Source organism: Molossus molossus, unplaced genomic scaffold (genome assembly GCF_014108415.1).
Source record: "Molossus molossus isolate mMolMol1 unplaced genomic scaffold, mMolMol1.p scaffold_m16_p_10, whole genome shotgun sequence".
Taxonomy (NCBI): Eukaryota; Metazoa; Chordata; class Mammalia; order Chiroptera; family Molossidae; genus Molossus; species Molossus molossus.
In genome coordinates this window covers 108,749,306-108,773,282 of record NW_023425345.1, presented here as the reverse complement: position 1 = coordinate 108,773,282, position 23,977 = coordinate 108,749,306, and the positions used below count along the sequence as shown (strand labels likewise).

General features: G+C 38.6%; 1 protein-coding gene across 12 annotated transcripts in view; it reads right to left on the bottom strand.

Annotated features, from left to right (window-relative positions):
* XPO4 (exportin 4) overlaps positions 1 to 23,977 on the bottom strand; it is a 121,428-nt gene that overhangs the window by 72,469 nt on the left and 24,982 nt on the right. For 6 of the 12 annotated variants that reach the window (XM_036251073.1, XM_036251071.1, XM_036251084.1 and 3 more), the window contains exons 3-6: positions 21,744 to 21,885; positions 16,598 to 16,736; positions 5,220 to 5,336; positions 4,363 to 4,516 (exon numbers count right to left, since the gene is read on the bottom strand). In XM_036251073.1, the coding sequence (XP_036106966.1) occupies positions 4,363 to 4,516; positions 5,220 to 5,336; positions 16,598 to 16,736; positions 21,744 to 21,885 (552 nt within the window). Of the gene's footprint in view, positions 1 to 4,362; positions 4,517 to 5,219; positions 5,337 to 14,651; positions 14,655 to 16,597; positions 16,737 to 18,354; positions 18,588 to 18,675; positions 18,681 to 20,107; positions 20,180 to 20,432; positions 20,569 to 21,743; positions 21,886 to 21,995; positions 22,168 to 23,977 lie in introns of those variants that run through there. The other 6 variants (XM_036251076.1, XM_036251077.1, XM_036251079.1 and 3 more) reach the window with 6 other exon arrangements.

Here is a 23,977-nt window from a genome sequence, read left to right as displayed (position 1 = left end):
AAAACAAAAAAGATGTCCTTCCATAGGTGAATGGATAAGTAAACTATCATCCAGACAATGGAATATTATTCAGTGATAAAAACATATGAGCTATCGAGCCTTGAAGAGACATGGAGAAACTTTAAATGCATGTTACTAAGGGAGAAAGGCCAACACGAAAGACAACATGCTGTCTGATTCCAACTACATAACATTTAGGAAAAGACAAAACTATGGAACAGAGTAAAGATCAGTACTTGCTATAGGTTTGAGGGGAAGAAAAACTTGGAAAACACTTCCTTAACCAAGTGATCAACATGGACACTCCCCCAATGGGACAGGCTGACACCATGGGCCTCCTGACATAAAGTACTGAGAAGGACACAATAGCATTACTGTGTCTAGCCCTACAAAAAGTGAGCAATCTGAATCTAATCGCAAGGAAATCAACTGAGGAACATTATAAAAGAAACTGACTAATACTCTTCAAATACATCAAATTCATGAAAAACAAAGAAAAGCTGAGGAACTGTTCTAGACCAAAGATGACTTAGGACAAGTAAACACAATGTACTGAGAACAGCTACAAAGGGCATTACCGAGACCACGGACAAAACTTGAATATGGACTGTAGATCCGATATTATATTCATATTTAATTTCTTGATTTTGAAAACATACTATAGTTTTGTATGACATTCTATAACAACTACAGATTTCAAAATTCCTGCTCACAGGAAAATCTACAGAGAAGTATTCAGAGGTAAATGGGTATAATATCTACAACTGCTCTCAAATGGTTAGAAAGTAAGAATGAGTTTAAATATCTGCATAAAAGTGTACAAACGTGCATGAGTGTGTGTTGGGTGTGTGTGGGCGTGTTGGGTGTGTGTGGGTATGTCTAAGGCAAAGAAAAATAAATGGGATAAGATGTTAATATTGGTGAATTTTGGTAAAGGGCATATGGCAATTCTTTGAACTACTACTGTATGTTTAAAATTACATCAAAATAAAAAGATACAAAAAAGCGGATTACAAAAAATTATCAATAAGAATTGATACTGATAATTTAACACAGCCTCATTTAACATGGCACCATTCTAAACGATCCAATATATTTGATACAAAATATACAACATTATTTTATAGGGTGTATTTGCTATTCATCTGTCTATCCTATAAGACAAACCTTTTTTATTTTTAGCCACCAAATTAATACAGGGTGGGGCAAAAGTGGGTTTACAGTGGTTTATATGGAAAATAATATAATAAATTAAAAATACAAGAATAAAATGTTTCATGTATTCACAACTGTAAACCTACTTTTGCCCCACCCCTGTATATATTAACTGTTAAATTTAGTCATTAGACCCTCTTCAAAGTACAAAGCCAAATATTTATTCCAGTCTCCCCTCAAGATTGAATAGACCTCAGAGTAATTGCTAAAATCAGAAATTATGTCAGAACTGGGATTTTTTTTTTAAAAACTTTCCCTTTATTGATTTTTTAGAGAGAGGAAGTGAGAGGAGAAAAAGAGAAACATCAATGTGAGAGACCATCGACTGGCCATCTCCTCCATGCCCCGCACTAGGTATTTGGCCCACAACCTGGGAATGTGTCCTGACCAGCAATCGAACCAGCAACCTCTTGGTGCATGGGTAGATGCTCAACCACTGAACCATACCGGCCTGACCAGAATTGGGATTTTTGAAATAAATTTTCTTTGTTAATCCTCACCCAAGGATATTTTTCCATTGATTCTTAGACAAGAGTAGAAGGGAGAAAGGGGGGAAAAAGAGAGAAACATCAATGTGAGAGAGACTCATCCATTGGCTGCCTCCTGCATGACCCTGACTGGCATTGGGGGGATTAAAGCTATAACCCAGGTACAGGCCCTTGACCAGGAATCAAACCCGCAACCCTTCAGAGTCTGAGGGCCAATGCTCTACCCACTGAGCCAAACTGGCCTGGGCAATATAATATAATTAATGTTTTGATAGCTCCATATGTCCTATTACTTTGTAAATCTGTCTCAAAGTTTTTCAACATCTTTTTTTTTTTTAAACTAACAAAAGCAGAAGCAAAGATTATATTGCAATACACAAAGGGAAAATTTTTTTTAAACTACACCTAGGAAAATGTGCTTCTTAACAACCCATGAAAATACATACATAAAGAAGATATAAAATTGATTGTAAGGGAGAAAGATGATCAGAGATCAAAGATTAAGAGGCAAACCTGCTCTAAGTTATGCTCCACAAAGCAGCAATTCACCATAACTGCCTTGGGGAGAGGGTTAATTCAAGACATCTAGAACAGGTTAAATTAAACTTACTGTAATTTCCTGCACTACAGGGAGCATGTCAGATCAATACAGAAGAGAATTCACAGGCACCTAGCTGATGAACTTCTTTATTCAAGGAGACTATTAGGAGCTCAACAAATACTGGCTAACTCCTGAGTGACAGAAATGTATTGTTTCATTTAATCCACCTAACAATCCACATCTCCGTTTCACATTTGGTAAACTGAGACTCAGAGAGGTTTAGTACTTTGCCCTCAATCAGCTGAGACTGATCTTAGATATGTTTGACTCAGTATGACACAAATGAGAGCCACTGGGCAGCACTGCCTTCAATCCACTGATGGGCAGCAAATGTTCCAAAAGAGCAAATTAACTTTAAACTAAGGAGCTGCTGCCCACGCCGGTTTGGCTCAGCATTTAAGAGTGTCCGCCTGAGGACCAGAGAGTCCCAGGTTCGGTTCCCGCTAGGGGCACGTACCTCGGTTGCAATTTGTCCCCGCCCCAGTTGGGGTCATACAGGAGGCAACCAGTCGATGTGTCTCTCTCACATCGATGTTTCTTTCTCTCTCTTCCCCTCTCCCTCCCTCCCACTCTGTCTGAAGATAAATGCAAAAATGTCCTCTGGTGAGGATTAACCAAAAATAAATAAATAAATAAATAAATAAATAAAAAGGGCAGATATTTATAGCTGAAATCTAACCCACTTAAATTGCTTTTGTATTACTAATAAAGAATTTGCTAGGAATAAAATTTTCATATCTTTCTTGAAAAAATCTTCGAAGAATAAACATAACTACCTTATTATCTACCCTTGAACAATATCGTCACCATAAAAATGAAGTTAGAGCACCGGCCAATTTGGCTCAGCGCTTAGAGTCAGCCCGCGGACCAGTAAGTCATGGGTTCAATTCTGGTCAAGGGCGCGTACTTCAGTTGCAGTTCGTCCCCAGCCCTGGTCTGGTCGTGTAGGAGGCAACCAGTCGATGTGGCTCTATGAAATCGACGTTTCTCTCTCTCTCACTCTCTCTCTCTCTCTCCCCCACCCCCCTCCTTCCCACTCTATTTAATGATAAACAGAAAAGTATCCTTGGGCCCTGGCTGGTTTGGCTCAGCGGTTAGAGCGTTGGCCTATGGTTCCGAAAAGTATCCTTTGGTGAGGAATAAAAAAAAAAATCAAGTTAGAGTCCTGTCCAGGTGGTTCAGTTGGTTGGAATGTCATCCAGTGTGCTGAAAGGCAGAGGGTTCAATTCCTGGTCAGGGCACATACCTGGGTTGTAGTTTGATCCCAGTCAGGGAGCAGTCAGGGCAAATATGGGAGCCATCTGATCAAGGTTTCTCACACTGATGTTTCTCTCCCTCTCTCTCTCCCTCTCTTTAAACATATCCTCGGGTAAAAATTCAAAAATATCAAGTTAGGGAAACCAAACTAGACTTAAGGAAAGACAATTTAAAAACCCAAGTCATGCCCTGGCCGGTTTGGCTCAGCAGTTAGAGCGTCAGCCTGCGGTCCAGAGAGACCTGGGTTCGGTTCCCGCTAAGGGCACGTACCTCGGTTGCAGTTTGTCCTCGGCCCTGGTTGGTTGTGTGGGTGGCAGCCACTCGATGTGTCCCTTTCACGTTGATGTTTCTCTCTCTTTCTCTCCCTCCCTCCCACTCTATCTGAACAAAAAATGGAAAAAAATGCCCTTGGGTGAGGATAAAAAAAAAAATTTAAAAACCCAAGTCATTACATTCCACAGAGAGAGAGTGACCCAGCTGCTTGATAGAAACGCAATCCCCATCTCCCCATCTCCCTGCCTGAGAGTCACCCCCTTCCTCCAGGAAACGAGAGTCCCAACACCCAGCCAAGTTTCCTAGTCAGTCAACCTACTTCTCAAAGTTGTAAATGTAACTTTAAATCTTCTAAGTAGCCCACTGCACTGTGTGTTATAAATTAAATTCCACTCTTTAAAAACACTTATTTTCAAAATAAAAAGATAAATAAATAAAAACACTTATTTTCTTTTAACATGTTTTACAAACCACAGAGACAAGGTACTTTCAGCCATAACTACCATCTGCTCAGTAGTTAAAGGATATAATTTGGAGGAAGAAAGTTCCAGCTCAAGACCTGATTGGCGAGTGCGAGGTAGCGCTGAAACACCGAGGACATCTGAGCACTGAGGTTCTCCCGCCTGCTGAACTCCTGCAGGACTTCTACAGTTAACACGAAGATCTGACGAAGGTCTTCTTCCTGCAGTAAGTAAGTCACAAGTATTTTTGTGTCAAAAGCTTGTTCAAACTGCATTCCCTTTTAGAACCATAAAAGAAAAACTAAAACCTTAACATTTCCAGTGGAAAACATGATTTCTTCAGGCACATTTTCCATTTTCCAAACTGCACATATTTTCACCACAGTGAGATTTCAATGACACCAGCTTGACATTTACTGTGACACAAATGGTCCTCTGTGAAGAGGGGGGTCCGACAACTACAGAACTGCAGGGCTCGGCTGCTCCAGTGCAGGGCCCTCTGATTTAAGCCAGTGCCTTCACATAACTTTACTTCAGAGCCAAACAATACACACAAGACAAAGAGCCCACACCATCTGCAATAACATTTTATATACACAGCCCTTGTGGGCATTCTGCCAGGCCTATTTTTAAGGCCAGCAGAGTCCCACCAATTGAAGTACTGATATCTAAACACAGTAAGGACAAAATAAATAAACTAAAGGTCTTCAGAGTAGTATTTCCTTCTTGTGTTCTTTAAAGACTAGCACTAAACAAGTAACCTTCAATTGTCAACTATGTTCACCAGACCTATCAATTGATTATATCCTATGAAATCACAACACAAACCTCCAGGTGCAGGCAATGTTTGCACTGCACTGGGAACAGATTATATAAAAAGTGAACAATCTGATAATTAAAATGTAAGAACAAAAACGCCAATACCTGAAAAACTCTTTTGCAGTTACCATGGAATTCCATACTCAGTCCAATATTGCTAGTTTTACTTGAACTTGAGAACTCACTCAACAGTGCAGTCAGAATAGAACAGGCCAGAGTTTGCTATAATTATTGGATTAAGAAATAATTGAGAGGCATTATTTTTCTAATACTTTGTATCAATACCACATTTGTTCAAACATAATGAAACATTTTCTATCTTTAGATGGTATACCTACCAAACAGAAAATCAGATAGGACAAAACACTTCCTAAGAGGCCTACTAATTGATAGTAGTTCTCCCTCAGCTCCACTTACCCAAATCCATCCAAGACTTGAACCCAGGACATACTCCTAACCTGATCACAGTGTGCAAGTGATGTTTTAAGATAATCCGTGTTGACTGTATTATTTCACTTAATTCACACAATAATCTATACCCCATTTTATATATGAAAGAAGTGAGATTCAGAGACATAAGAAATGAAGGCCAGTTGAGATTGAGCGCAGGTCTGTCTATGCCCAGATGATTGTAAAAATGTACTTCCAAACAGATGAAAAGTATAAAGTTCATAGTCTCCCAAATATTAATCAGGTAGTGGTACTCAAAGATTTTTTTAATTTATTTTTTTTAAATCTTTATTGTTGAATGTAGAATGTATTACAGATGTTCCTCATTTTTCCCCCATGGACCCCCTCCTCCCCACTCCCGCCGCCCGTCCTGCCTTTTCCCACACTACTGTCTGTGTCAATTGGTTATGCATATAAGTTCTCTCAAAGATTTTTAAATTGAAAAATAAAGATCTTCCTTAACAATGGTTCTATCCAACAGGCTCCTAATATCAACTCATCATTTTTATTCAGACTATTTAGAGTCAAGGTGCCAAGGACAAAGAGGATACAAATTATTTTGGCACACTTCCAGGGGTTAAACAGAAATATGCTCACTACCTCTGAACAACCAAAGATTAAAGTCAAGACGATACTATTTATGCGAGCTAACACAACAGCTGAACAGTCATCCCACCCACCAACTGCCACATCTTTGTTCAGAAATGCTTCTGATGTGGGCACCTTGACCTTACAGATGCTTATCTTGGCAAATCCTAGCAAATACACACAAAATCAAATTCCCAAAGACTGCCATGACTTGGTATTTATTGAAGCTGAATGATGGTTACACGGGTGACCAATATACTACTTTGTCTATTTTTGCATATGTCTGAAATTTTTCTCTAAAAAATGTGAGAAAAAAATTAAATTCCTATTTGCCTTTTAATACAAATTAAAATACACATGATGTATAACTGATACTTATAGATGGCATACCAGCCCATAAATTACAGCAGTTTCTCACACTTTTCCACACCAGGAAGCCCTGACAATAGAGAACACGTGCAAATTTCCCAAAAATCTGGGACAGACCAAACTGCTTTCAAAAAGGATAAAGTACTATGAATCCGCTTTAAACACACACACACACATATACACACTTTGTAATTTTACCTCAAAATATACATTTTTTTTAATATAAAAATGTTACCTCTTCTCAAAATCGTCAAGAGAAGTGTACAAGTTTAACTGCCTTTGCATGGCCCCAGGCACATGGAGGAAGAAACCTGGTCTAAGAAACCAGACACTAAGGAGCCTCTTATAGAGAAAACAGTTCATCACACACTCATTTCATTTCACAGTTTAAGGGGATCTTAAAAACCCCTTAAGTACAATCCCTTCATTTTTTAGTTAACAAAAATGGAGCTAAAAATAAGTTTCTTTTAAAATGGTATATTAGCCCTGGCTGGTTTGGCTCAGTGGTTGAAGCACTCCGGCGGTCCAGGGAGGCCCAGGTTCGGTTCCTGCTAAGGCGTGTACGTCGGTTGCAGTTTGTCCCTGGCCCTGGCTGGTTCGTGCGGGTGGCAGCCACTCGATGTGTCCCTTTCACACCGATGCTTCTCTCTCTCTCTCACCTTCTAACTGAACAAAAAATGGAAAAATGTCCTCAGGTGAGGATAAAAAAAAAAAGGTATATTAATGATTAAAGTGCCAGCAATGAAAACTTCACAGATACAAATAACGTTGGGGTCAAATATGAACATAGTTTTTAAATACACATCGGCTTTGGTGGGGACAATAGGTATTAAATTCAAATTAATGAAATTCAAAGGGAAAAGTTAATTTATAAAGATCTAACACATATTACAAGATTCTATGATTCTGAAAATAATTTTTAGTATCCCATATTTTTATGTCTTTTAGCCTTAGCTTTCCTCCTGTCTTTCCTATACAATATTTCACTGAGAAAAACATTATGAACCCAGAAGTACTCATTAAACACAAACTTACTCTTACAAATAAATTATCTGCCCTGGCCAGTTTGGCTCAGCGGTTAGAGCGTCCGCCTGTGGTCCGGAGAGACCCGGGTTCGGTTCCTGCTAAGGGCATGTACCTCGGTTGCAGTTTGTCCCCGGCCCTGGTTGGTCGTGCGGGTGGCAACCACTCGATGTGTCCCTTTCACATCGATGTTTCCCTCTCTCTCTCCTCCTCTCTCTCCCTCCCACTCTGCCTGTACAAAAAATGGAAAAATGTCCTCGGATGAGGGTAAAAAAAATAAATAAATAAAAATAAATTATCTATAATAGTTTTGCACAAGCAATTTATAACTTGCCACAAATTGCTTTATAGTATCAAACTATATTCACCACAAAACTGTATGCTTTTTAATTATGACCATATTCAGATTTTCAGTAACACAACTCTAATGATTAAAATGTGTATTCACAACAAAGCTTTATTTTTGTATGAGATAAACATTTCCTAATATTACATGCATGTGCTTGCCATTAAGACCCAAAGAAGGGGCAATAGCACTGAAAGATGAGAACCTTTCTGAGGTTACGATTGCTCAGAAAAAGTCAAGACTTTTCAAAGTAAGTGTCTCCTTTAACTACAAACTTTGTCATACAAGGGAGCCCTCAGTGGGATGGGACTGCTTTTGAGATGTAGCAATCAAGACATCTTTCGCCCTGGCCGGTTTGGCTCAGCGGTTAGAGCGTCCGCCTGCGGTCTGGAGAGACCCGGGTTCGGTTACCGCTAAGGGCATGTACCTCGGTTGCAGTTTGTTCCCGGCCCTGGTTGGTCGTGCGGGTGGCAGCCACTCGATGTGTCCCTTTCACATCGATGTTTCCCTCTCTCTCTCTTCCTCTCTCTCCCTCCCACTCTGTCTGTACAAAAAATGGAAAAATGTCCTCGAGTGAGGATTAAAAAAAAAAAAAAAAAAAAAGACATCTTTCCAAAACAGTAACCTTTCACTCTAAGGAAGTACTACTTCACCCATAAAAGAAAATACATTCTTAATCCATGATAATGAAAATAAATCACATTTTGCCCTGGCCAGTTTGGCTCAGCTGTTAAAAATGTTGGCTCATGGACCAAAGAATCACGGGTTCGATTCCAGTCAAGGGTATGTACCTTGGTTGCAGTTCGGTCCCCGGCTCTGGTCCAGGGTCATGCGGGAGACAACCAATTGATGTGTCTCTCTCACATTGGTGTTTCTTTCTTTCTTTCTCCCCCCCCACCCCCTTCCCACTCTATCTGAAAATAAATGGAAAAATATCCTTGGGTGAGAATTTTAAAAATAATAATAAAATAAATCACATTCCTTAAAAAAAAAATTTCCATTTATTATAGAGAGAGAGGAAGTGAGAGGGAGAGATAGAAACATCGATGAGAGAGAACATTGATTGACCGCCTCCTGCATGCCCCCCACTGGGGATCGGGCCCATAACCTGGGCATGTGCACTGACTGGGAATCGAACTGGCGACCTCTTGGTGCATGGGTCCAATGCTCAACCACTGAGCCACACCTGCCAGACTAAATCACATTCTTATTACAGACTTAGCTCTCTGAACATTTTATGGTTTTTTTTAATGTGTTCTTTTTAAATCCTCACCCAAGGATGTTTTTCCATTTATCTTCAGACAGAGTGAAGGGCGGGGGGGGGGGGGGGGGGGGGGGCAGTGATGTAAGAGAGACACATCAACTGGTTGCCTCCCACACAACACTGACCAGGGCAGGAAACTAAACTGCAGCTGAGGCATGTGCCCTTGACAGGAATTGAACTCGCGACTCTTTGGTCCATAGGCCAACGCTCTAATCATTGAGCCAAACCAGCCAGGGCTGAACATTTTGTTTTTAAATAACTTCTTATTCTTACAAAAATAATGTATCTTCATCTTTAAAAAAAGGCATAAAAGGGAATAAAATTGCCCACAATCCTATCATCCAGGGGCTACTACTGTTAACATCTGTCCACAGCTTCCCGATGTGTTAGTGCACAGGTATCATTATATACGCACCATTACCATCAACCCAGATGTCCTGTTTTGTATTTTCCTTTTTCTTCTTTATACTTATAAAATAAATACATAAATTTTTTAAAGGAAGCATGCTCTTTTCAAATTCACCACTCAAAGCTTAAGAAATACATGAGAATAAAATACACAACATGGTTAAAAATTTTTACCAGAAATTAGATGTTCTGGTTTCAACGTACCTAAAGCCACTGGCATGCAAAGAACTAAGATATTTTCATTATTAAAAGACACCAAACAGTTGAACTGCTCCTCTGTTTGGAAGCTCTGTAAGGGCTTGAGAGCAGTACCATAAACATTAATTACACTATACTGTTAATGCTCAAAGGTGCCAAAAGAATAGAAACTCCTGGGGAATAACATTAATTATTGATTGTATGTTAAGAGAACCAAGCTCCTCTCCACATACAAACACAGTATTTCTCCCTATTTATAGAGGAATTAAACACATCTCAATGTACCTAGGCCTCATTTCCCAAAGTATTCACTCATTTACAGCATTTAATTATCAGTTAAATTAAATCTTATTAAAATAAATTTACTCTCACGTAGGCGCATTATAATGACAATAGCTGGGAAGCAAGCTTCAAGTGGAAGTACAGAGAAAAGGGACACTCCTTCTCAGGACAGAGAGAAAAAGGGGAAGCATTCCAACCTGCCTAAAGGAGGTCACAAGTGTTTGTTTTTCTTACACTGTAGAAGAAAGTTCCTATGTGCTTACTTCAAACTTGTAGATCTTAAGGGTGCATTACCTCCGAACCCCCCACCTATCAGTACAGTAAACGTGCGATTTTGAGGGCTTCAATTTAATGGACTTCAGATTTAAAGACAAAATTTCCTGTCCATATGTCATATGTGAAAATTAACACCCTGTTAATTTTAAAATGCTTTTAACCAAGATTTGCTTATAATTAAATTAATAGGTTGGTTTTTTGTTATTAATTCAGTTATTTTAAACAAATTTTAGCGAATAAGCTCTATGTTGGAAAAAACACTGAAGTAAATGTGCTGATATAAACATTACCTATCTACAACTACTGTCTACATATTTAAATCCAAGAGTCACCACTGGTAAACAATGTTCAGCAAATGATGAGCGCATGATCACACCGAATTACATGCAGTCATTGGTTCTGTTGTCAGGTGACGTGACTTTCTGCAGCAGGTTTAACAAATGTCGGTCAATGTTCACACCTGTGTTAAACCATGCCCTAGCCGTGTGCATTTACTTTTGGTAACTAGTGAACACACCCATTTACTAGACCTATTCAGTATAAATTTAAAATTACAGTGATAAATATAGAAAACTGTTCTGTGAAATTAAACTTTCTGTGCATACTTAATTTTAATTACACAAATGTGTCCACATAAGTAAAAACAGGTAAAGTAACAAATTTGTCAAATTTTTAACATATGTATTCGGAAAATCTACTTCAACATATAATGGACTTTCGGCTCCATGATACCGAGGTTTTACAGTACCTGCCTCTCTGTTCCTGTCACTGTCAGGGATGGATGTTATTTCTACTGGAGACACTGACTCTAATACTCAAGAGAGTCAAAAACAAGCTGCTCTAAATAAATAATTTAGAGTAGTAAATTTCCAATGAAATCTGGTCAAAATTGAGACTGATAAACAAGAGAGGATAGAGATTATCTATAAAGTTTACAGGGATTAGACTAGTATAAATACCATTAGTACAAGTTTGAGACTTCTAAGAGGTTAGCATAGCAAGTCCTCAGGTACCCAAGATCAAAGAGAATTAAGTGAATACCTGTTCATTTCCAAACATAGCAAACACTTTTAGTGGAACTTACTTCATGTAAATGTTTCCAGAAGACTTATCTCTAAGGCACTTCCTATTTGATGCTGTGGTAGCAAACACCTGGAATCTACTAACATGCACAGGCTTTACAGGCTGTGACCAAGTGGCTTTATGACGTACGTCACTCTCGTCCTTGTCTAATGTCACACCTGCTGCTGGCAACGCAACTAGCACTAACAAGCCGTCCTAAATGGGTAGGTCTCATTTCCAACAACTTAGAAACCAAATAATACAATTTATTAAAACAATATCCAAAATAACTCTACATAAGTGCACTACAGGACTCTTTCCGCAGTCCAGTACAAGAATCCCACTGTTCAAATAAGTCAGGAAATCTAGGTTACAACAGTCCAGGATTTACCACTTCAGGTACCTGAGGGCAACTCACCTCTGTCTTGGCCTCTTTCTTCTCATCTACAAAAAGGGTCACCACCCTCTGCCCTGCCTAATTAATGTGACTGTTCTAAGATTCAAATTAAATCACGCAGGTAAAATGCAGCAGGTCACCATGAGGTAAAGAAACAACAGGGTTTTTATCAAGATCACAAAAAATAATCACCTATTTTGGTCCTACATCTTGATTATCTACATTCCACCAAATTAAAATCACAAAATAGGCTATCAATTAATAACGGAAAACCATAACTAGAGCATCACTAACGTAACAGAGTAGATGCTCAGTAAATGTTACTTGGATTAATGGATCAACTTTATCTCTACACCTACCACTATATTAACACAAAGGGAAAGTGAACACGATGTACTCCCTACATTTTTAGCTGCTGATAAATTTCAAAAAGAAAATTTAAATATGTAGAACAAGCAGAAGAAACTCAATGAGACCTCAAGGTTACAAAATCATCTAATCTAATCTAATCAAGGTTACAAAATCATCTAATCTGTTCTCTTTCACTGAAGTCATGAAAATCCACAATTTAATTCACTAACAACTAAGTAACTGTGGTCTTCACATTAAAGTCTTACAGCAGCACTCTCATTTCTAGTAAAAGCCATTAATTTCATGCTTATGAAAAAATACCCTAAGAGATAGCTTGCCTTACTCACCAGCTTACTGTCACAAGCACAAGATACTCAAACACTAACTCCAGCTGACAAAATACAATACTCTTGTTCAGAGAGGATTGTCTCTTATAATAGCCTGGCTCTTTCCCCGGGAGCTTTATTACCAAGAATAAACTTTATGAAAGGTTGCCGTCCATACAGACTTCCAGCTGCTCCTCTAAGCAAACATCAATGAGACCTGTGATGAGAGAGATTAAGCTAGTATCACATCCAGGGCAGCGCTGCTGTGGACAAGTGAGCTTCTCACCCACTTCTCTCTCACATGGCAAAGAGAAAGACAGGAGGCTTAAATGCTAAATTAAACAGCTTTAAAAGTAATTTAATGTATGACTACTTTCAAAAGAAATAAAACAAATATGAAACAGATTAAACATTTGCTTAAAAATTAATTTGCCCTGACCTGTTTGGTTCAGCGGTTAGAGCGTCGGCCTGCGGTCCTGAGAGACCCGGATTCGGTTCCCGCTAAGGGCATGTACCTCGGTTGCAGTTTGTCCCCGGCTCTGGTCGGTTGTGCGGGTGGCAGCCACTCGATGTGTCCCTTTCACATCGATGTTTCTCTCTCTCTCTCTGTTCCTCTCTCTCCCTCCCACTCTACCTGAACAAAAAAAATGGAAGTGTCCTCGGGTGAGGATTAAAAAAAAAAAAAAAAATTTTCAAATAAAAACTTTAGCTACTTTCCCTAGGAAATTCAAGTCTCCATTAACTATCCCTCTGAAGCCAGGAGCCAGTAGATCTAAACCCTTGCAAACCGCAGTGAAGTACTGCAGCAACCTCTATAGACAGAAACAACAGCCTGTCCACGAAGACAGGCAAGAAACAACCTATTATTTAATAACTATACAAGCATAATTGCTGAGAATGCAACATGATACATGGAAAACTCTACTGCTCAAAAAATATAATCTCCTTAGGAAATATATTATGAATTAGATATTATTCCATAAAATTAATCAATAGAGAACCAAAACTATAAAATATTTCTTAAAGCCCTGGCCGGTTTGGCTCAGCGGTTAGAGTGTCGGCCTGCGGTACAGAGAGACCCGGGTTCGGTTCCCGCTAAGGGCATGTACCTCGGTTGCAGTTTGTCCCAGGCCCTGGTTGGTCGTGCGGGTGGCAGCCACTCGATGTGTCCCTTCACTTCGATGTTTCTCTCTCTCTCTCTTCCTCTCGCTCCCTCCCACTCTATCTGAACAAACAAACAAACAAACAAAATTTCTTAAAGCACTAAAAGTAGAGCTAATATGTTGGTTTTCTATTTTTTTAAATACACAATTAGTTTCCACTCATGGATAATAGCATAAATACTTTCTTCTGACTTTCAATACTTAAAATATTATTTGACAGAAAAAGATATAACTTAGTAGCATTTGTATCCTAAGACTGTATAAAGAGGTGAGACCAATGGGGAGAGCAACCCTTGCTGAATGCTTACTAAATTCACTGAGCGCTCTCTCCTCTGCTAGGCAGCCCCTAAGTGTTAATCCACAATAAAAATCAGCAAATCATACTATACTGCCCCCAAACTTATTTAAACATGTAAGTTAGACTAGTACAAGGGGGTGGACCACCAAAAAATATACTCTTAGAAAGGGAAGCGTGAAAGCCAGATGACATAGTTTCTGGCCAATGAAGATGTGGGGTTTGAAAAGTTAGTCACTTAGCTCATAAGGTCAGCCCTCTTTCATCCACAGAATACCATGAATCATCTCTTTTTTTTTTTTTCAAATATCTCTTAAAAATCACCTTTAAAAAGAAAGTTTCTAGCCAACACTATGATCCCTATTCTGATTTTATCATTCTCCTTTCTTATAATCTTAAACCTCTCTCCCACTGCTGTTCATGTCTCTGAGACTAAGAAAATCTTAAGTAAATTCTTTAACCTCCCAAATATTCTCAACAGTTTGAGGAAGAGAAAGAGAGAACATACATTAAAATATTTACTGGTCAGGTCCGGGCCAGTGTGTCTCAGTGGTTAGAGCCTTGGTCTTCGCACCAAAGGGTCTTGGGTTCAACCCCTGTTCAAGGGCACATATCTGGGTTGCTGGTTTGATCCAATCCCTGGCCCTGGTCAGGGCGTGTGCAGGAGGCAACCAATTGATGTCAACGTTTCTCTGTCTCTCTCTCTCTGACCCTCCCCTACACTCTCCCTCCCTTCCACTGTCTCTAAAAATCAATGAAAGAAATATCCTCAGGTGAGGATTAACACAAATAAAAAATTAAATAAAAAATATTTTGGCCTGGCCAGTTTGGCTCAGCAGTTAGAGTGTCGGCCTGTGGACCAATGATTTGCAGGTTCAATTCTGGTCAAGTGCACGTACCTCGGTTCCAGTTCATCCCTGGCCCTGGTCAGGGTCGTGCAGGAGGCAACCAATCAGTGTGTCTCTCTCACATTGATGTTTCTCTCTCTCTACCCCTCCCTTTCACTCTATGTGAAAATCAATGGAAAAATATCCTCAGGTGAGGGTTTTTTAAAAAAAGCACATTTTGAAGTTGTTACTTTTATATAAACAATTAAATTTTACAATACTAAGTGCAAAGGACATTAAATTAGACCTCTGGATTATTAACATCTCTAAAAACACACTGTCCGATATGGTTGCCACTGCCTAGCCATATGTGGCTATTTGAATGTAAATTCATCAAAATTAAATAAAATTTAAATTTCAGTTCTGCAATTACACCAGCCACATTTCAAATGCTCAAAGCCAACATGTGGCTGGTGTTAGAGTTACAGATACAGGACATGTGCACCTGCCCTTGAAGACTCTGCCACAACCATGGCATAGAACACAGTATCCACACAATCAAAATCAGATGTAGGCAAGAATGCTCTGCATTGTGACTGAGGGTAGCTCACTGGTACTCACAACTGCACACTGCATCCAAGTGTACACTTTACATGGATGCAGTAATTCATGGAAATTATTCATAAAGCTGATAAAAAAAAGAACACACACATGCCCACTGAGGAATTTCAAAGGAAAAACAAAAAAATGTCAGGGTTGTGTAGGAAGTTCCAAAGTCCCGACAACTTGCTTATGTGTTCCTTCAGTCCAGACCCTTGAGGTCATTCTAGGGTCTCAGCCAGAGTGAGGGGCAAGTGGCTGGAGCAGAGATGAGAACACATCTGTGCATGATAAAAGGTGGGGAGAGGAGAGATCCAAGATACTGTGAAAAGGAAGGAACGGTGAGCAGCCCCCCTAAAATGTACCTCGACCTCCTAACCACAAGGTATCAACAAAATGATTAAAGTTACAAACTCACTGAGGGACCACTGAAGATCTAAAGCAATTCATCCAGACTGTGAGGCATAAAACCTTACACAGGCACCTTCTAAATGATCTAAATCACTGGTAAAGTAAAAAACTACTCAAAATATTTAAAGATTTAGTACCTGAGAATCAGAACAGCAGGCAATACCAATGCTAAGTCTGCATGAGTTAAAAACCATGCAGCTGATAGAAGTCAATTGTTCTGTCCAAGAATGATAGCTGATCACTAATACCAACTCCAAGCCCTGCTGCCCAACAGAGCAGCTATAGCCAGACAGTCCCTCTGCAGGCACAGAGAGTTCCCGAAAGGTACACAGGAGACTGAGAGAGGAACAAGCCAATCACACTCCCAGGCTAGCTCAACCAACGACAGTTCTCAGATGTGCTCAGCTGACAGTGGCACCGGGTGCCACCATCGGCTATACATAATATATATATGTTGTGTAGCTATGTTTAGTAATTGTTATGTTCAATATCATTCCATATTTTATTCAAACATTCCTACTATCACTAGTAGTTGTCAAAGATTTATTAAATATGGAAGAAATGTTCAAAAAAAAGAAATGGCTAAAAACATTGTGATATATTAGCTTAATGATACATTTTATACCATTAAAATAATGATTAAGAATGCTACAGCAACATGGAAACATAGGATCAAATGAAAACGTGAATACACTATATCTCTACACACATGAAAAAGACTAGAGAACAGGAAGAAATAAACACTGCTTTTTCTTTCATGTAGATGTTACTACTGCTATAATGGTATCTGTATAATACAAAATACAAACATTAAATATTTACAAATGTGAACAGTTAGCACACTTACCACAGTGGGATTGCCACTACTGATCAACTGGCTGACTTCGTGAAAAATGCTTTTGCAGTCAATTGACTTATCTAGTGAGCCTCGTTTTACAATTACTGCTACAGCTAAGAGAATCTGTTCCCGAACATACTTTTGGAGGCTGTAAAACATAAAGATCAAAGTGAAAACTTTTACATAATTCTAATATAAAAACACTCTCAAACTTCTCATTATGCCTGAAACTCCTAATAACCCCGCTCACGTCTGAGTGGAGTGGAGCCTACTAGTTGTGCACAAACTCCAAAGCCAAACCAGGGTGAAAATCCATGCTCCATTATCTACTGGCTGTGTGTCCCTAGGTAAGACAGTTAACATTCGAAGTCTCGGTTTTCTCATCTGTGGAATGGGGACAACAGTAGCAGGGTTACTATAAGAATAAATGTTCTTAAAACTAAGCCCAGTGCACACAAAGCACTATGCACGCATTAGCTGCTACAATCAGTATTCAATACATACAAGTAAGCTCACTAAGAGCCAGATTAAGACTCCACCAATTAAGAGAGAAATTCTGACCTAATATCCATCTCCAACCAGTAGTATAATCTTACATCCACTCCCTTTAATGTGGAAAGGCAACAAGCTAGCTATCCAAGACACAACATTATGGAAACATGCAAATTCTACACAATCTTTTAAAAAATCTTATCTCTAAGTTCTGTTCCTGGGTGTGGTGGCAGAAGCACTGGTCCCAAGGGGAGGCATTGTAAAAAGCCCATTACACAAGGGCATAGAGATTTAACTGCCTTTGCACAACTGTTTCTTAAAAGTAAAGTTCAGAAAACATAATCCTGAATTTAACAATCCAGCCTCTAGAATGCACAAAGATACAACCACCAAGTACCCTTGAAACAAAACCCAAAGTTTTCTATTGCAGTTGAAAATATATTATTTTACATTAATTTCGGGTATTCAGCATAGTGGTTAGACAATTATATAATTTACAAATCCCCCAGATAAGTTAAGTACCCACCTGGCACCATACATAGTTATTACAATATTAACTATTTTCCCTATGCTGTACTTAACAGCCCTGTGACTATTTTTTAATTGATTTTGAGGGAGAGAGAGGGAGAAAGGGAGGAGGAGCATCACTTCATTGTTCCACTTACTTATGCATTCAATGGTTGAATCTTGTATGTGCCCTGACTGGAGATGGAACCCACAAACTTGGCGCATCAGGACTACATTCTAATCAGCTGAATTACCCAGCAAGGGCCCCTGGGACTATTTGTAACTGCCAATTTGTACTTATTAATTCCTTCCCCTTTTCAGCCCCACCCCCATCCCCTTCCCATCTGGTAACCATCCGTCTGTTCTCTGTATCTATGAGTTTGTTCACTTATTTTGCTCTTTAGATTCTACATATGAGTGAAACCATGTTATTTGTCTTTCTGTCTGACTTATTTTACTCAGTATAATACCCTGAAGGTCCACCCATGCTCTTGCAAAAAAAAAAAAATATTTTAAACTAAATTCCTTAATAAGGCTTATAAGGTGGACCCAGCCCACCTTTCCTAGGACGCTCGCAATTTATCAGCTGTCCAACATAATTATTAACACTGCTTTCTTTTACTCTTTCAAGTGTCCCCATAGGACATAAATAATATAGTCACCCACTCCTAAGGCCCTTTATGACTGGGTATCTGCCGCCCTCTATGCACATTCAGAACTACAGATGTACTGAACTTCCTTCAGTTAATAGCACAAGGATCATGTACTTTCAGGCCTCTGATTTGCTTTGCCTTCTGCCCAGACCATGATGCCACTTTGTCCAAACAGCATCCATGGACAGCGCCCGTACATCTGGTTGGTCACTATTAAGGAGGGCTCTCCTATACCTCTCTGTTATAACATGACACATCTGCTACCATGGGTTTAACTTCACCTCTCAGACTGGCCACCATGCTAGGCCACTGCAACTGCAGTCCCATGGTAAGGCACAATGCCTGTCACATCACAGGTATTTCTTAGAAATGTATGCAAACGAATGAGCACGTGTCCCTGTATCTATACTAAAGTAAAAAATGTTTCTTCAAAACAAAGACTTGAAGCATTCATAAAGCAAATAAATAGAGATCCTATCATGGGCAAGATTATGAATTGACGAAAGGGAATTTTTGTACTTTTGGGGGACACAACAGTTTCAAATACATCTACTGAATACTACTAGAAAACGCACATAAAGTTGAATACTATTACTAGTAATGTAAATAAAGCAAGTTTTAAATATCTCTATTGACAAGAAATATTAGTTACTAGGAAAATAAATAATAATAGTTAACATCAGGTACTACTTATAATATGCAAAACTTTTCTATTAACTAACTTCACAAAACTTAATACATTTAATCCTCAAAACAATCTTTTTTGTTGTTAGTCCTCACTTGAGGATATTTCCATTGATTCCCAGGGAGAGGGAGAGATGGAAAAGAGGAGAGAGGGGGGCGGAGAGAGAGAGAAAAAAAGAGAGAGAGAGAGAGAGAGAGAGAGAGACATCGATGTGAGAGAAATGCACGAATTGGATGCCTCCCACACGACCCCAACCGGGCCAGGGATCAAACCTGCTACCCGGGTACGTGCTCTTGACCAAGAATTGAACCTGAGACACTTCATTCCGAGGGCCAATGCTGTAATCTCTGAGCCAAACGGGCTAGGGCTCACAACAATCTTTTCAGTAAAGTAATATTATTCACTTTATTTAATAATCAGGAAATTAATGCACAAAGAGGTGAAATAATTAGCCCAAGGTCACAGATTAGGAAGTGGCAGAAGTGGGAGTCCTTTTGTCAACCACTGTTCTATACTGCCTCTATAAAAGTGTACCCTGCATTTCACTCTATGCAAATTTCACCTTAATAGAACGGAAAAAAATGTTGTGTGCTGGCCAGTTTGACTCAGTGGTTAGAGCTTCGGCCTGCAGACCAATGAGTCGCCGGTTCAATTCCAGTCAAGGACACATACCTCAGTTGCGGTGTGTCCCCCGGCCCTGGTTGGAGTTGTGCAGGAGACAACCAGTCAACCTGTCCCTCTCACATCGATGTTTCTCTCGCTCTCTCCCTCTCTCTCCCTCCCACTCTATCTGAACAAAAAATGGGAAAATGTCCTCAGATAAGAATTAAAAAATAAATAAATAATAAAGTAAAAATTCTGTGCACAAAATGGTAGTGTTCTATCCTACATAACCTGCAGTATTTGACCTACACAGTATACCAAAAGTTGTAAAACTTGACTCTAATTCACCCTGTAGGGCATTCTACTAGATAAAAACATATGTCATGAAAAGACCAGAAGAGGCAGATTATTCTAGATTAAAGAGACTACAGGGACATGACAACTAATTACAATGTATAATCTGTAGTTAAATCCTGGATCAAAAAAATAAAATAAATAAAAAAATAAAATAAAAAGGAAAAGGACATAAATAATGTTATTCAGACAACTGGAAAAATCCAAACAGGAAATCAGAATTACATTAGATAGTAGAGTACAGAAATGATGTCCTTAGAAGTCATGCTGAAATGTTTCCAGATGAAGCATCACAGTTTCTGCAGCATCCTTTCAGATGGTTCAGGAGAAAATGCATAGTATGCATACACGTAGTATACACACATATACGCAGTATACACACACGAGGGAGGTCCAATATGATAAAACAGTGACTGAGCCCCTCCTAGGGAAAGGGCATATGCATGTACTATTATTTTTATAACCAACTCTAAAATAACTTCTGAACTAATCAAAACTATGTAAGGGTGAGATTACTTTAGATAATACAAGAAATCATACATATACTCACAATCAAAATTTGCCACACCTCTAAGTCTACCAAGCTCTCCAGAGCTCAGTAGTTCCCATGCTGGTGAGGAGGGGGAGGGAGCTGTGATAAATGAGCAGCTCCAGGGCAAGCTCATATCACAACCAAGTACCCTCATCTGGCAACAAACAAAATTTAAATAAAGAAAACCAGTACAAAAAAAGGGAAAGGTTAAAAACTGGAGCAATGTTTTCTTACTCTGTTAAAACCAGAAAAAAAAATAAGACATTTCCTCCTTTCACATACATGTCTATCCACTCATTATAGAACATATTATTCATTGCACCTGCCATGCTAACAGGCTACTAAGTAAACCTTGGCTGTTTTCTCTCATGCATCCTCTACATGCAAAGCAGTTAGCACTTAACTGAGTGCTAAAGTCATACCAGTAATTATGATACAATATTACAAACTCAGACACTGTCAGTGAACTATCAGTAGGAAAGACAGTATAACAGTATGCTCTAAATTATTTTTAAAGCTTTACGCATGTTTATCACCATTAATCAACATTCCTCATTACCAGCATTTCTAATTACATAACATTTCTTCATTGAACTTAGAAATGAACAACATGTATGTAAAAAGTATCCAACCACCCAAACAGCACACAGAGAAGTGCAGCGCCTCTTCTTATAAGACAACTTGGCATTTAGGTGACTTAAAAAAAAAAGTAATAAATGACTATTTCCCCAAAAGTTGTGTGGCTGATAAATCTCCTCTTATTTTTTTTTTTTTAAAAATCATAAAGTACTAAATGTACACAATCTTGTAAAATGTTTAAACACTACAATGTGTATAACATGAAAAGAAATTCACCTTCACTCCATCCCTCAAACTGGAGCCTCTCCCCAAAGGAACTATTCAAGAATTTTGTGCTTTTTTCCTTCTACAACCTTTTTATATAACATGCATTTCCGTACACATATATAGGTCATGTTTGGTTTGTCAATGGTACTTGATTTTTCCCTCACCCACCTTGGGATACTCACCTGGCTTATAATACTTACCAAGCACCAAAAAAAGGATAACTACAAAGGCTTTTCAACTGAGACCAAAATCAATCTATACCTGAAACCTATATAATTTTATTAACTATGTCACCCCAATACATTCATTAAAAATCATTATTTTATTAAGTAGGAAAACAAGCTACAATCATGTGTATGATTTTTTAAAATATGAGCCCACAAAGAGCTTAACCATAACGCCTATCATTAAAAACAACAACAAAAAAAACAAAAGGAAAAGCTTAGCACTAGTGTTTCAGCAGAACCTCCTCTGTGTACTTACTTGGGCCTCTGTAAGACGTAGGTTAAAAGGAATGTTCGCAGTGACTCGATGCTGCCCTTTTCCAAGAGAATCCACTCTCGGACCACAGCCTCCATGATGGCCGTGGCAGCCTGAAAGAGGACATAGTCCACCTTGCTTGTTTCTGAAGAAAGAATTACACACTTTCTGTAAACAGCAGCTCATCTTCCCTTGAACACATTGCATTTTTTAATTTTAAAACAGAACTTTTCAGACAAGGAATAAGATGGTTACCTGTTCTTTTTTTTAATCCAGTGACCTTGCTCTAGCACCACAAAGAGGTTAGTTCCTCTCAGAAGACACCTCTGGCAGGTGGCAGCTAATCCCCGATCACAATTTTCACAAACTTTCCTCACCTCTCTTCAACTGTTACTTCCAAAGCATGAAGAACTAAAAAATAACACAGCTTTAACAAAAATAAAATAAAAATATAAAGCAGTCAGAAAACTTCCTAAGAGATTCTCACCCTGCGCAAAACAGAACTTGGTATCTGCAAAATACCTTAACTAGTCTTTGAACATTACTATTTGTGATGAGCCACACTGTTAAAATATTTCAATTTAAGTAATTAAGCTTTCAGCAGGATGACCCATCTCCAACAGCAAGTTCAGAAATAAATACAATCATTAAGTTATTTTTCTCAAAATGTAAAACAAAAAAGGGTTAAAAAAAAAAAGAATCAAATTTACACAAGGTGAGAAGTTCTTGTGAATTTTCTGATTGCAATACTGATCAAACTGAGTAAAATCCCAAAGCTACACTTAGAAAGATCCAGCCTTATCTAGCAAGTGATAGCATCTGAACTAAAAACTGAATCCAGAGGGGAAAAAAATAGAAAATTAACATACCTAAAAAATATTTTATATTAATTTTCTATTTTTTTAAATTCACCAGTACAACGCCAGTCAGTTTCCAAACAGCATTATCAAAAGGGAGAAATAGTCAAAATAAAGTCAAGAAAAAGTGGAAATTTTCTGAAGCTCCAAAAAATAACCACCATGTGAAATCTATGAAATGTCTTTGTCTAGACTGCAGGTCATCTGCCAAGACCGCTGGACGTGCATGTCTGAGTGCCATGAGAAACTCGCTCCGGCAGAGTGGCCTCAGGAAGTTAGCAGAAGAGCAGGAAGATGCAGTCAGGCACACCATTTTCTCTCCTATTAAGTTTAGGTCATTTAAAAATCTTACAAGTGATCTTGACACATTAGCCATAAAAATGTGAGAGAAAAGGTATACCCTACATAAATTCCTATTACATTACACTACTACCTAGGAATTTTGAAAATACCAAAACTAATAAAAGGAACCAACTTGGACCTTCTTTTTTAATATTTTATTATTCCATGCTATCTTAACATGAATTCTAATTGAGATGATCATCAAAACTCACAAAAATTTAGAAACCTTAAAATATAATCAGTAAATAAAGCAAAAGCTTCCACAAATGTAAACTTATACTGAAAAGATGTATTTCAAGTTCCAGGAGAAAAATAAGTGTTTTATTAAAAAAGGATTTGAAACAGAAACCAGCTATATCTATTTCGATCACTTAAGAAAAAATATAGTACTGCTTCATAAAGGTACTCTCTTATAATAAATCTCTTTTTGAAACAAAATGAGTTTCTACCTATCTTCATACTCCAGTACAACAGTAAAAATTTTAAGAACAAGACACCTGAAATCCTTAACCATGGATTTTAACAAGAAAGCAAAATCTTAGGGACTCACAGAATTTTAGAAATAGAACTCCAAAGATCTAGTTTAATTCCTGCATTTTACAGTTAAAGAAACTGAAGCACCAAGAGATGAAGGAAATCCAAGACCACAAGGCTAGTGTGTTCCTTGAGCAATACTGATCCACCCCTAACTGCACAGGCTAATGAAGGGAAGATCAACAAGCACCTTCTGGTCTTCAAGAGCAATGGAACATGCTTACTCCTAACTATATGTGCTGGAGGCACAATTACAAAAGGTGAATGACATTCAAAATTTTCAAGGTAATGTTTTTTTTAAATTTATTTTTAGAGCGAGAAGAAGGGGGAGAGAGAGAGAGAAAAGAAGGGAAGGAGGGAGATGGGCAGGGAGGGAGAGAGAGAAACATCAATCTGTGGCATCCATCCATAGTTGATTCCTGTATGTACCCTGACTGGGGATTGAACCTGTATCCTTGGCATATCGGGACAATGCTCTAACCAACTAAGCCAATCAGCCAGGGC